General features: G+C 42.4%; 1 protein-coding gene across 2 annotated transcripts in view; it reads right to left on the minus strand.

Annotated features, from left to right (window-relative positions):
• The window catches only part of CWH43 (cell wall biogenesis 43 C-terminal homolog (S. cerevisiae)), a 76,740-nt gene extending 68,145 nt beyond the window's left edge, over positions 1-8,595 (minus strand). Inside the window, exons 1-5 of one of the 2 annotated variants that reach the window (XM_011927294.1) lie at positions 8,376-8,595; positions 6,188-6,379; positions 3,300-3,420; positions 2,783-2,937; positions 73-274 (exon numbers count right to left, since the gene is read on the minus strand). In XM_011927294.1, coding sequence (XP_011782684.1) covers positions 73-274; positions 2,783-2,937; positions 3,300-3,420; positions 6,188-6,379; positions 8,376-8,418 — 713 coding nt within the window. In that variant the 5' untranslated portion in view covers positions 8,419-8,595. Of the gene's footprint in view, positions 1-72; positions 275-2,782; positions 2,938-3,299; positions 3,421-6,187; positions 6,380-8,062; positions 8,210-8,375 lie in introns of those variants that run through there. The other variant, XM_011927297.1, reaches the window with a different exon arrangement.
• Positions 8,596-14,223: the final 5,628 nt, after the last annotated feature.

Below are 14,223 nucleotides of genomic sequence, written 5' to 3' on the forward strand. Positions count from 1 at the left end.
TCTGACAAAGGAGGCATTGCTTTCTCCAGGTATAACTGCCAATTTTGTGATTGCTTCCAAATCCAAACTCACCCAAATGGGTTAGGATCTGGCCCTGGATGTGGATGCCCACTCACTGCCCATCTGGAAACAAGAGAGACTTCTCCAAAAACCCAGTGGGTAAGGAACACAAGGCTACCAAAGGCAGCCCCTGCCAGCAGCCAGTTGGGTCTAGAGGCCATCCCCGTGGCTGCCTCACCAGTCTTCTTTTCTTCAGGTTTACTGCAGTCACCATCTAGAATTTAAAAATACATATATGGAAAAAGTTTAGTTATATGGAAATTTGCACTCTATATTTAGCAGACATTAAGGAAGAAATGGTATTTGGCTTCAAGAAGCTTACTTCAGAAGAGGAGATGAGACATGCAACTAAACTATGAAGCTAAACATGCTGACAGCTATTTAGTGGGAGAGATAATTCCATGCAGGCCAGATAAGGAATGGTTTAAGGGAGAAAAGACATTTTGGAATTCAACAGGTGAAAATGCAGAAAATTATTTGCTTCATGTGAAGTTAAGGCATTGCAGAAAAAGTGTCCGAGAACAAATGTACAAATTGAGTGGAACGTTTCCAGTACACAGGCTGCTTCCTCCCAAAGAACAGGGCTGTCATCTAACCCTCTGTGGATGCAGGGCATTGATTGAGCAGCCACTGTGCACCAACCCCTCTTCCGAGCCCTGTATATTGACTTTATATTAACTCATTTAACTTTCACAACAACTTTATGAGGTAGGCTCTACTATTAATCCTATTTTACAGATTAGAAAACAAGGCAGGATGCAGTGGCTCGTGCCTGTAATCCCTGTACTTTGGGAGGCCGAGATGGGTGGATCACCTGAGGTCAGGAGTTTGAAACCAGCCTGGTCAACATGATGAAACCTGTCTGTACTAAAATACAAAAAAAAAAAAAAATTAGCCAGGCACGGTAGCAGACACCTATAATCCCAGCTACTCGGGAGGCAGAGTCAGGAAAATCACTTGAACCTGGGAGGTGGGGGTTGCAGTGAGCCGAGATTGCAACACTGCACTCCAGCCCAGGCAACAAGAGTGAAACTCAGTCTCAAAAACAAGAAAACAGACCCAGAGAGATCAGGTAGCCTTTCCAAGTTCACACAGCTAATAAAGAGAACCTAGGAACCTGGGACTGGAGCTTAGGCAGTGTAACTCCTTGGTACTATTTAGCCAAGAGGTCCAATTCATCACAGTAATGACTTTACACACAAAACTGTAACAACTGGAGAAGATGCCAGCAGGAGGACTCCTTCATAGAAATAGAGAGAGCGTATTGGGCAGACACTTTGTGACCCCCATCCTGCCCTCTACAGGATGGAAGGAAGGTCTTAGGGTCTGACTGTATGACTGGCAGTCTAATTTCCCAAGAAAGCTTCTCTGACATTAACAGGATCAGAGGGAGGAGGGGCAGAGCTGAGAGCAGTGGGGATGAGATGGAGTGGGAGAGGGCGGCAGTGACAGAAGGGAGGCCAGGGATATGGGGGCTCAGCAGAGAGTTTTGAGGAAAAAGAGCCATCTAAACTGAATTTGCTGAGTGAAATGCAGTGTATGATAGTGGGTGACCCCACCCCCACACAGGACCCAACAAATCTTCAAAGGAAACTACAAAAAATACTTGGTATGCTCAGATAGGCTGAGAAGGTGCATGATGAACAGTCAGTTTTATAAAGAAAGGCACAGAGCAGAAATGGAGGAAGGGACTGCCAGCCAGGAACTGGGTCACATACATTTAAAACAGAGGCCAGATAGAAGAAAAGTCAGGAAATGTGAACAGCACCCTGAAGTTCAGATCTTTATCAAGCTGTACCTGTGAAATGGGCTGCCCGAGTCTCTGCCTCTAGATATGAATGTAAAACATATGTTAGGGGACCAGACCGAGTTCTAAGTCTTCTACTATTAATATCATGTGGTCAATTTACTGACATAATTTCCCTCTATTCTCATTTCATGCCAAACTAGGGGGCACAGGGGAAATTATACAAGCACTTTGTTTGTGGTGAGCCGATACCCTCTAAACTTCCATTAATCTGTGATATTTCACCTTGTAGTTACAGAACAGTGACTCACTGAGAGTTACACAAAAAGCTAGGAGCAAGTTAACTAGAATCCACTAATACTTCTCCCTTCTTTTAGAAGAGTCTCGGGTTGGTTTATAAAACAAACTCCAAGTTGGACTTTCTGTGTCAGAGAAAGCTGGCCCCTGGGAGATACAGGTGATTGGAAAGTCGGTATGCATATGCAAGGTTTCCTTTCTTTTCAAGTCTTAGATTTGAAGCTTCAGACCTCTGGAAGAAAAAAACACAGGAAGTTCCAGGGACAGCTATAGGTCACAGAAACTTTCCTTAGTGTTACAGATGTACTGGGGTCAGTGTGGAGGTGGAGGATGGAGAATCCCATCCTAGAGAGCCCTGACCAGGGGGAAGGAGGAGGAAGACAGAGCCGAATGACAGCTGGGGTATAAGGCCTGGTTCCCGTCTCCCACTGCCATGGTGCTACAAACCAGTGATGGTATTTTATTTTCACCCTCTGTCTGTACAGGCAAGGAAAATGTGCCTCCTGCTTAGCAAATAGCCCACTGGTTGCACCAATTATTATTTCAGGGGAAGAAAAAGCTGAAATATAGATATAATGCAGAAAGATTACTTTTATAGATTTTCTTTCCAAGATGTGGAACATTCACATAGGAAATGTAAGCTCTACAAAAGAGAAAATTCCAAAGTTACTATATTACCTGTGCCAATACGATCGAGTGTGGCTATGGCACTTAATGTCAGTATCACTTTGTTGGACATCTGATAACTCCAGATTGGGTTTAGTGAAGTGTACCATATGCGTAGAACAACAAGAACAATCTGTCCTAAAATGAATCCCCAAATTCTGAGGTACCTGTAAGTGCAAAAGTATTTTTAAACACTTTTTATGTGGACTCAATGTACTATGTCCATCACGAATTTCACAGTTTCGTAGAATAAGCAGCTGAAATAGTCTTGTTGGTCATCTGCAATAATGAACGTGACTTAGCCTCTATATAGCAACTTAAGCAACTTGCTATAATTCTTTAACTTTCAAAACTTTATTAAGATTGATGGCAAGTGTTCATGTCCTTGTTTTGGGAAAAGGAAAAAAAGGAGGCTTCAACAAGGCCATATGGAAGGTAAAAACTATAACCTGGAACTCCTGGCCCCAGGTTTCCCTTTGGTAACTGACTATACTTGTTTGTCTATAAGTACATGAAACATTAACCATACCTTTGCAAACGACTTCCTGACCACCAAGTCACAGCTTGCACTATCAGCGAGGAAGACACCCCAAGTGCAAGAACCATCAGTCGAAGTTTGGCATTTGGAGCCTGGAATGAGGCTATGCTGCCTACAAACAAAATAGGGAGAGCTAAGCAGTTCTGGCAAGCATGGATTGGAACTCCATAATCTGCATTTGATGAATGTTATCTGATACTATCTTTATACTCAAGAAGACATAGTTGATGTATAATTTTATATATGTATTTAAAATTTTTATTGAAATACAATTCACATATCATAAAAGTCACCATGTTAGAATATACAATTGAATGATTTTTAGTATACTCATAAAGTTGTGCAACAATCACCACTATCAAATTCCAGAAAAATTTCATCACCCCAAGAAGAAGCCACATCCCCATTAGCAGGTCACTTCTCATTCCCTTCTCTCCACATCCCCTAGCCTCTGGCAACCACTAATCTATTTTCTGTCTCTACGAATTTTTCCTGTTCTGGATATTTCATATTAAAGTGTACAATATGTGGCCTTTTGTGACTGCCTTCTTTCTCTTACCATAATGTTTTCAGGGTGCATCCAGGTTGTAGCATGTATCAGTGTTTCATTACTTCTCATAGCTACATAATATTCCATTGCATGTATATACTACATTTTGTTTATCCATGTATCAGTTGATGGGCATTTAGGTTGTTTCCATTTTGTGTCTGTCATGAATAATGCTGCTATGAAGACTTGTGTATAAGTTTATGTGTGAACAGATGCTTCTGTTTTTCTTGGGTATATACCAAGGAATAGAGTTGTTAGATCATATGATAACTGTTTCTGTTACACTTTGCCAAAGCAGCTGTGCCATTTTACATTTCTTACATTTCTACCAGTAATGTGTGAAGGTTCCCATTTCTCCACATCCTTGTCAACACTTATTATTGTCTGTCTTTTTTGATTATAGCCATCCTGGTGGGTCAAAAATAATCTAAATTGATAGGAGTATGAACTGGTTTAATTAACCTAGAGTATCTGAGGTGCCAGAAGTGAGATGGCATGTAACGCTCAGACCCTCTCTGTATTTATATAAGAATATCTCAGGACTCTAAAAACAAAGTTGTTTCATGTCCTTAAGAAGCATTTGAAGGGAGTTTTAAAGCAAATCATGGCTTACTTCAGCCTCTGTTTAGCAAAAACAAAGCACAATGGTCACCTGGAGCAGCATTTAGCAGAGATTGGCCACTTCCTCCTCAACTCTGAGTAATGTTCCCTACCTATTTCATATTTCCAAATATAGTTCTACTTCTGTCAAGGTGATAGGTTTTCATGGAGGAAGAAAGTGAAAAGGGAACAGGAAGCATAGAAATAAAATAGAATATCTACCCCAAACTTATTTTATATCACATCCCTTATAGTCACCAGAAGTTACTGGGCCAAAAATGGATTGAAGTAATGGAAACTGTCCCAGTTTCCACTCAGTCTGTGGATGTATAGGTAAGGTCCACATAGGCAGCACCAAAGGTGACCAGAAAGTACCACCTATGAGATCACTCCCATAAAATCAACCTGAAGTGTGATAAGAAAATGAATCTTGCAAGACTCAGAGCTATGGTGGGTCATGGAAGGATACGGTAAGCCAATGCCAGTTGAAATCAATTACTATATACTCAGTTCAGGATAGGAAACTTCATTTGTTATTTCTGGAGCTGAAAATTTCAAGACCATTTGACACGTCTTTCAATTGCTGTGGACACCAACTTTGTAAAGGGCACACTTTTCAGGAGTTTTTACCACTATCCTTCTGAGTCTGAGTTGTTTTAAAAACAAGAGCTCTAGGCCATGAGCAGTGGCTCACACCTATAATCTCAGCACTGTGGGAGGCCAGGGAGAATGGCTTGAGCTCAGGAGTTCGAGACCACCTGAGCAACATAGCGAGACTTCATCTTTACTGACACAAAACAAAACAAGAGCTCTATACCTTTGTGGGGATCCACAGAAGTCAATGCACTGACTGTGTTGTGCCTTCAGAAAAGCGATGGCAGTGTCGTAGTGAAATGTCACTATGCAACACATGACTGTGAGTATATCTGCTGGATATATTTCTAGAAGTAGAATTTCTGGTGAAATGTGCTTATTTGTAATTTTGATAATACTACTAAATTATTCTCCATAGAGGTTGTGCCAATGGACACGCACCAGCAATGTATGAGTGCCTGTTTCCCCAACCTGACTGCACAGTGCAGTCAGACTATTCTTTGCTGATCTACTTGTCAAACTATAGATAAGCATATCTGTATGTGTATAATTTATGATCTATACATTTGATTCCATTTTTAAGAACTAATTGTATTTCCTTTCCAGTGAATTGATCAGATCCTATGCCCCCTTTCCTATTGAGTTGTTGGTCTCTTTCTATTATTGGTTTGTGGGAACTCTATATATTACAGAAATTAGCCCTTTGGAAGAGTTGCAAGTATTTTTCCTAGTTTCTTGTTTGACTGCTTACTGTGGTGTTTGTCATCATAATCTTCACATTTCTTGTGAATTATTATTTAACAAACTTTTTAAAATGGCTCCTGAGTGTTATGTCACAGATGGAAAGAAAAACACAATATATTCAAGAGTTGATCAGTTCTTTAAGGTATCTTTCCCCTACTGATTTCAATGATTTTTAGGTCTTTCTAGTCTGGCAAAAACATTGTAAATGTAAAACACATTGACTTTCAGTCTAGTCTTCCAATTACTAAAGCTCTTCTAAGGTAGTGGTAAGGGAAAGAGAAATATTTGATTTTTTAAATTCAAACATTTAGCTTTCAAAGAACAGTCTACATAATCTCACTTGATTTTTAACTAAAACAAAAAAACTTAAAGAAACTCTTTTAAATCTTACCAACAGTGATTATCCTCAGCAGGGTTAGCATCCACTTCTTGTTAACCAATTTCCAGAAAGGAGTAATTGTTAGGAATATTGGAGAAAGGAATGCTATACTAAAACCTTCAAGCCCAGTGAGTTCTAGTGTTTGCAAAGGAAAGTAATAGATCATCGGTCCCAGGTCATGGTAGAGAGACCAAGAAATATATCCTACAAAAAAAAAAGTCAAAGAGAGAAAGTGTAACTTCGGCATTGTTTCTAACAATAGCCCCATCCCTCCACTCCAGCCACTCAGGCTGGCCATTCTTTATAACTCTGGCCTGAACTGGGTTCCACTTGTTTCCACTGACAGGAAACAAAACAAGAGCACTACACCTGTGTAGGGATTCGCAGAACTCGCTGCACTGACTGTGTTGTGCCTTAAGAGACCAATGGACAGAAAAGTGGAGGCAATTTCCTAGTGAAATGTCACTATGTAATGCATGACTCTGAGTATATCCATAGGATATATTCCCAGAAGTGAAATTTCTGGTGAAACATACGTATTCCCCCCCTCCTCACATCAGGCCCTGGTAGAGGATGGCTTCCTGCTGCCATGAGTCTCTCATCATCCCTTGCTTGTTCCTTTTCCTTGCCTATATGGCTGTAGACAATCTCTTTATTAAGTCCTATTCATTTGGACCATCTGAGTTGAATTTGGCTTCCCGTCAGGACCCTGACTGACAAAATTTTCTTACCTACATTGTCCCCTGTATAATGAAAAATATTGTGAGAGTCCAAAAGGGCAGCAAGCAGCAGGACTCCCTCCTGCAACCCCAGACTACACCCAAAGCACTTGAGTGAGGCAGCAGTCATTCCCTTGAGTAGACCATTTTCAGTCCAATCCTTAGGAGGCAGTGCAGGGTAGTGGAATACCCAGATCTGAAGTAAGTTGCACCTCTGCCAACAATCGCTGTATAATCTTGAGCAATGATGATAATTAACACTATGGGCACTTGCCACGCACTAGGATTGGTGCTAAGTATTAAACACGGAGCATCTGTCTCATTCCTTATACAGCCCCCTATGCTATGAGATGGCTAGTATTTCCACTCACCTCTTATAAATGCAAAAACTAACTAAGTAAGAACAAAACAACAAGCAAAACCCTGAGACTCAGAAAGATAAATGAGTACCTAAGGTTACACAAGTAGCAAATGTCAGAGTTGCCATAACTCTAAGCAGCCTGGGTCCAAAGCTAGCCCCTCTAACTACTAGGTGTGGGAACTTTCTACCAACTGACTTTCCAATTCCACTTCTTAGTCTGCAAAACTTTCAACCCCTTCAGAGTTGTTGGGAGGATTAAGTGAGATCAAGTGCACTGAGTACTAGCACCTGAGGTACTTATTGAATGCTAGGCACTGTACATCTCCCAACTTATAGATACAGGCTGAGCCAGAAAAAAAAATAATCTGAAGCCCTCCTGAGAATTACCAGCTCCCAGAAAATCAAGTTCTCAGGAAGGCACCCCACCCAGGCCAGAGGGATCTTTGTTTTGTAACGAACCTGGGATTCCAGCAATATCCCAAATGTTTGTCTGGGAACTTTGATTTTATTACTCACACAGCTCCGACAGAATTACACCAATAAAATTGTCCTTGGGATTTTGTAAAGCTGGTGAGAGAGCACATGAGACTCGAGTCCGATGCTTTTCGACAAATGCCCAAGTATGCAGCTGACACTGGGGCCACTTGTCCTGGGCCCAGCCCACGGCAGTACCTACAGCTGTAGGTGTGTTCAACTACAGCTCCTGGGGAAAACGGGTGCCCCTTTCCTTCTGAATTTTAAAGTTCAGCACTGAATTGTATTAAGTTAAACTTAAAGGCCACGAGTGGGGGTCTTTGGGGACGATACCGGCCTCGCCGGGTCAAGGCCGACAGGAGGGGAATTCGCGCTCCTTGGGCACAATCCCAGAGCTGCTGGGAACTCGGGCGACGGCGTCTTCTGCGGGCGCCTCGCAGACTCAGTTTGAGGACTTCCATCTAGGTCTTTTCCTTTATTCCCTTCAGTAGGAAAAGTTCCCAGGGGACGATAAGCATCTCCACTCTGGGCACGGAGCGCCCTTTTCCTCCTACCCGAACTCAGCCAACCTGGCCTAGCACCGCGGCTCTGGACAGGGCACGGAGAGCTGGCACCCGCAAACGCGCGGCGAGGCGCTTCGGCTTACCCAGCAGCGACTCCAAGAGGATTTCTCTCCACAGCGAGGGCATCGCCGCGGCGCTGGGCAGCGCTTTCCAGGAAAGCCGTGCGGGCCGGGCCTGCTGCCCTAGTCCTGCGCCCCCAGGTCCCCGCAGCTGCGTTCTCGCGTACCTGCGTCCGCGCACCTCGTCCCCGCGTCCCCTTGCCAAGCGAGCCCCAACAAGCTGTCCCACTTGCTGAACCGAGGCGGGGTGGGGCCGGTCCGCCCGTCCCTTCCCGACCACACCTAGCCTCACCTGCCCGAGCCTGGCCTGGCCTGGCGCCACCTGTGCGCGTTGCGCCACCTCGGGAGCCTCTGGTCCCCGCCTTCGCCTACTCGGCGCGAGTCCCAGCGGCACCCTTGGCCGGCGCAGGGAACTTGCGTCTCAACTCTGACTCTGCTATCTGGCCAGAACCCGGAGCAGCCCCGGGGATGTAGCGCTGCCAGAACCCAGTAGGGAGCGAACAAGTGCAACTCCGGACCAGCGGTACCCTTGTTTAGACAAGGCCCAGAGGGGTGCGCCGCGAGAAGAAAGTAGAGAGGAAGGACCGCTGGAGACCTAGATGGGGACCCTGGAGGAGCAGGTCCTGTACACCGGCTCCGGCGCTCTGGAAGCCTTAGGTGACCACGGGGCGCGAACCCGATCGTGGACATCTTCAGGCCAGGGCGACGTGTTGGAAGCGTGCCGGCAGGGCATGGGCCACTCTTTCTCAGCTTTGAGAGTAAAAATGCAATTTGTTAATTGCCTCCTAGCAAAGGGGCCCAAAATTCTAACGGCTGCAAGATTTTCTCGGAGGAAAGAAAGTAACTGATGCGAGTGGAAACCCAGCCCTCCCCCAGTTTATGAGTAATGATATTTGAGAGTGCTTACCCCTAAAGAGAAAGTGGGAGACGTTCTGATTAATGTGGCAAGTGAACTAGGCCAGCTATTTCTCGCTCAAATGTATCACACCCAGGAGGTCTTGAACTTGTTTAAGAACCCCTGAAAGCAATTTTTTTCATGTACTTTAATTTCTTAAGAAGAGCTTATTGTTTATCAGTTCCAGAAAGTTTGCTCTGAAATTAAACAATGATGGCATGCCCAAAAAGTATTAGAATCACATTAGCAGCAATCATTGCTATTAAATAGGAGTATTGAGCAAAGAGGTTTGGTTTTGTTTGAGACGGAGTCTTGCTCTGTCACCCAGGCTGGAGTGCAGTAGCATAATCTCGGTTCATTGCAACCTCTGCCTCCTGAGTTCAAGCCATTCTCCCACCTGAGCCTCCTGAGCAGCTGGGACTACAGGCACGCGCCACCAGGCCCAGCTAATTTTTGTGTTTTTAGTAGAGACGGAATTTCACCTTATTGGTCAGGCTGGTCTCGAACTCCTGACCTCGTGATCCACCCACCTTGGCCGCCCAAAGTGCTGGGATTACCAGAGTAATGGTAATCCCGTGCCCGGCCAAGTAAAGAGTTCTTAATTGGTTAATTACTAGCTAGTACTCTCAATCTCAAGGATAGATATATAGATTAATGGAACAGAAGTGAGAGACTGGAAATAAACCCCCTTTTAGGGTCAAATGAGTTTCACAAGCTTGCCAAGACAATTCCACGGGGAAGAGTCTTTTCAAAAAATGATTCTATGACTACTATCTGTATGCAAAAGAATAAAGTTGGATCCATATTTCACACCATACACAAAAATGAACTCGAAATGGATCAAAGACCTAAATGTAAGAGATAAAACTGTAACACTCTTGGAAGAAAACATCAAAGTAAATCTTTGTGATCTTGAATTAGGCAATGGATTCCTATTATATATAAAACACCAAAGCACAAGCAGCAAAAGAAATAATAGATAACTTGGACGTCATTAAAATTAAAAGCTTTTTGCTTCAAAAGACTCCATCAAGAAAGTGAAAAGACAATGTACACAATGGGAGATTATTTTTATTATTAATATACCTTAATATCTGGGATGCATGTGCAGAACGTGCAGGTTTGTTATGTAGGTATACATGTGCCATGGTGGTTTGCTGCACCCATCAACCTGTCATCTACATTAGGTATTCCTTTTAATGCTATCCCTCCCCTAACCCCCAACCCCCACCACGATAGGCCCAGGTGTGTGATGTTCCCCTCTCTGTGGCCATGTGTCACCCACTTATGAGTGAGAACATAGGGGGTTTGGTTTTCTGTTCTTGTGTTAGTTTGCTAAGAATGATGGTTTCCAGCTTCATTTATGTCCCTGCAAAGGACATGAACTCATTCTTTTTTATGGCTGCATAGTATTCTATGGTGTATATGTGCCACATTTTCTTTATCCAGTCTATCATTGATGGGTATTTGTGTTGTTCCAAGTCTTTGCTATTGTTAATAGTGCTGCAATAAACATACGTGCACGTGTGTGTTTATAGTAGAATGATTTATAATCCTTTGAGTATATACCCAGTAATGAGATTGCTGGGTCAAATGGTATTTCTGGTTCTAGATCCTTGTGAAACTGAACCACTGTCTTCCACAATGGTTGAACTAGTTTACACTCCCATCAACAGTGTAAAAGTGTTCCTATTTCTCCACATCCTCTCCAGCATCTGTTGTTTCCTGGCTTTTTAATGATCACCATTTTAACTGGTGTGAGATGGTATCTCATTGTGGTTTTTATTTGAATTAGGAGATAATATTTTTAAATCACATCTGTCCCACCACATTTATTTTGATCTCTATTTGAAGTAGGGCTTTCTTGGCATTCTCCCTTGATCTGTTGAAAATGTCTCCCAGTGTTCAGAAGTCCCTGGATAATTTTTTAATGTAATTTTAGAAATGTTAGAATTTATGGTGGCATTGATTGCTTTTTTAATGAGAAAACAAAGAGAAAGAATCAGATCATCTCTTCCCACCCTTCCATTGTATCTCTGACTTCTTGGGATCCTACACATATCTGAAGGTCTCTTAGAAAACATTCTAGCTATTAAGTACCACTTTCCTCAGTATACAATTTTACACATTTGCCAAACATCTCAAGTCACACTTGAACGTAGTCTCAAATGCATCATTCTTCTGTTATCAGGTTGGAAAATTTGTAGCACATGGGAAGCCCCACAGTACTGTCTCACCCCGCACCTTGCAGATATCCACAGCCACAGCTCTCTTCCCTGCTTCCCTCAAAGTTGACCTCAAAATCCTTCTCGGAAATAATCCTTCTCGGAATAATAATAATCCTTCTGGATAAGCAAAATGTATGCCTATTCAATGGAGTATTATTCAGCCACAAAAAGGAGCAAAGTACTGATATATGCTATAACATATAGAATATATGTTATATGTTATCTTGAATACATTATGCTAAGTGAAAGAAGCCAAACACCAAAGTTTGCATGTTGTGTCACTCTATCTATGTGAAATGTCTAGAATAGGTAAATCCATAGAGGCAGAAAGAGCATTGGCAGTCACCAGGGGGTCAGGGGAGGGCGGAATGAAAAGTGATTGCTTAAGGGGTTTCTTTTTGGGAGTGATGAGATGTGCTGGAATTAGATTGTGGTGGTGATAGATGCATCATTCTGGGAATATGCCAAAGCCATTCTATCGTACACTTTAAAAGAGTGGCCCGGAGTGGTGGCTCACACCTGTAATCCCAGCATTTGGGGAGGTCGAGGCGGGCGGATCATTTGAGGTCAGGAGTTCCAGACCAGCCTGACCAACATAGTAAAACCCCTTCTCTACTAAAATACAAAAAAAAAATTAGCCCGGCCTGGTGGCCAGCGCCTGTAATCTCAGCCACTTGGAAGGCTGAGGCGGAAGAATCTCTTGAACCCAGGAGGCTGAGGCTGCAGTGATCCGAGATCGTGCCACTGCACTCCAGTCTTATGGACAGAGCTAGACTCCCTCTCAAAAATAAATAAATAAACAAAAATAAAAATAAAAGGGTGAGTTTCATGGGACGTCAATTTTTAAAGGAAGAAACAATTGTTCATAGCAGCATTATTAATAATAGCTAAAAAAATGGAAGCAACCTGAATGTGCATCAACTGATTGATGAATAAACAAAATGTGGAGTATCCATGGAATCGAATATGATTCAGCAATGAGAGGGCTGAGGTACTGCTATATACGCCGACATGGATGAACCTTGAAAACATTGTGCTAAGTGAAAGAAACTACCTATTGTATGATTCTGTTTATATGAAATGTTTGGAACAGACAAATTGATAGTGATGGAGGGTAGATTAGTGGTTGCTTAGTGCTGTGGGGACATGTGGGATAGGAAAGGCGACTAATGAGTACAGAGTTTCTTTTAGAGGGAGATGAAAATGTTATAAAATTAGATCATGACAATGGTCGCACAATGGTTGCACAACTCTATGAATACATTAAAAACTTTGTGTTGTACATGTTAAATACTGTTTGAATTATATCTCAATAAGACTATTTTTTAAATGCAATTCTTTCTAGTTAAATAGTTTTAAAATGCTTTGGTTGGGATTTCAGTCATTTTCGTGTCAAGTGTTCCCCAACATGTGAAGGACTTCAGTGACTACAGACATCAGACACTGCATGTTCCTTCTCTGATGCCCTTATGTTTATTTTCCATGCACCTATAGAAAGCATCTAGCTCAGTGCTGTGTGTGCCTAGCAGGTGCCTTGTAAAGTGTGTTCCTTTACAAAGCTAAGTGCTAGGAAAAACTTTACTTCTACTAAGGATGCGATATGCCTTCTTCTCCACCCAGAGCTCAATTTTTGGTTTTAGTGTTTTTGGTTTTATTTTTTGCCTCATTAACCTTTTGATCACAGTTAACCACAAGGAAGTCTGGAAAATGCAGTCTAGCTGTGGTCCCAGAGAGAGAAAGAAATCAAGTTTTAGTGAGCAGCTATCTGTCTCCGCTACAAAAACTGCTTTATATATAGGATTGTTTTAAAATTCATTTATTTATTTATTTAAAGATGGATTTTTGCTCTTGTTGCCCAGGCTGGAGTGCAGTGGCTCCCTCCACCTCCTGGATTCAAGTGATTCTGCTGCCTCAGCCTCCGGAGTAGGTGGGATTACAGGCATCTGCCACCACACCCAGCTAGTGTTTGTATTTTTACTAGAGGTGAGGTTTCACCATGGAGCAGCTGGTCTTGAACTCCTGACGTCAGGTGATCCACCTGCCTCAGCCTCCCAAAGTGCTGGGATTATAGGCATGAGCCACTGTGCCCAGCACATATATATATATTTATATATAAATATATAAGCCACCACACCAGAGAAAGTTTTAAGGCACTCAGCACAGCACCTTTGGTATTCATAGTATTCAGGAAATAGTACTTGTATTATTACAAGTATGCCCCCACCCCTAATGTTTCGCCTTGTGCCAAGCACATGGTAGGTCTTCAGAACACAATTGGTAATTATAACAACAGCATCTCACTTTAATTGCCTTCTCTAGCTTTCTACAACTCATTCTGGCTTTTTTCCAACTGCAGAGACAAGAATGGCACTGAGTGTGCCTGGAAAAATTTCGTCAAAAGACCCCGACGCTTCTACAAAGGAATCAAGATGTTTCCGCTGTGTTTGCAATCATTGTTCAGATTTGACAGTTTGTCCTTCAGTGGCACATTATGGGAAAGTTTGTCATGATTTCTAGCACTTTCCTATGTAATTTTTAAGTATAGTTTGAATTATTGTTCCTATAACAGGTTAATTATGAAGTTGCTTTTTTATTTCATTCCTAAATATCATAAGTCAAATAGGATACTCATAAAGTCGAATAGAATGTTCATATAAACTTCTTGCTCTCCATAAGTTTCGCTGCTGTTTAACTACTAATATTATATATTAGTAGGCTGGAGTACAGTGGCGTGATCTTGGCTCACTGA

This window comes from Colobus angolensis, unplaced genomic scaffold (assembly GCF_000951035.1).
Source record: "Colobus angolensis palliatus isolate OR3802 unplaced genomic scaffold, Cang.pa_1.0 Scaffold71, whole genome shotgun sequence".
In the NCBI taxonomy this organism is placed as follows: Eukaryota; Metazoa; Chordata; class Mammalia; order Primates; family Cercopithecidae; genus Colobus; species Colobus angolensis.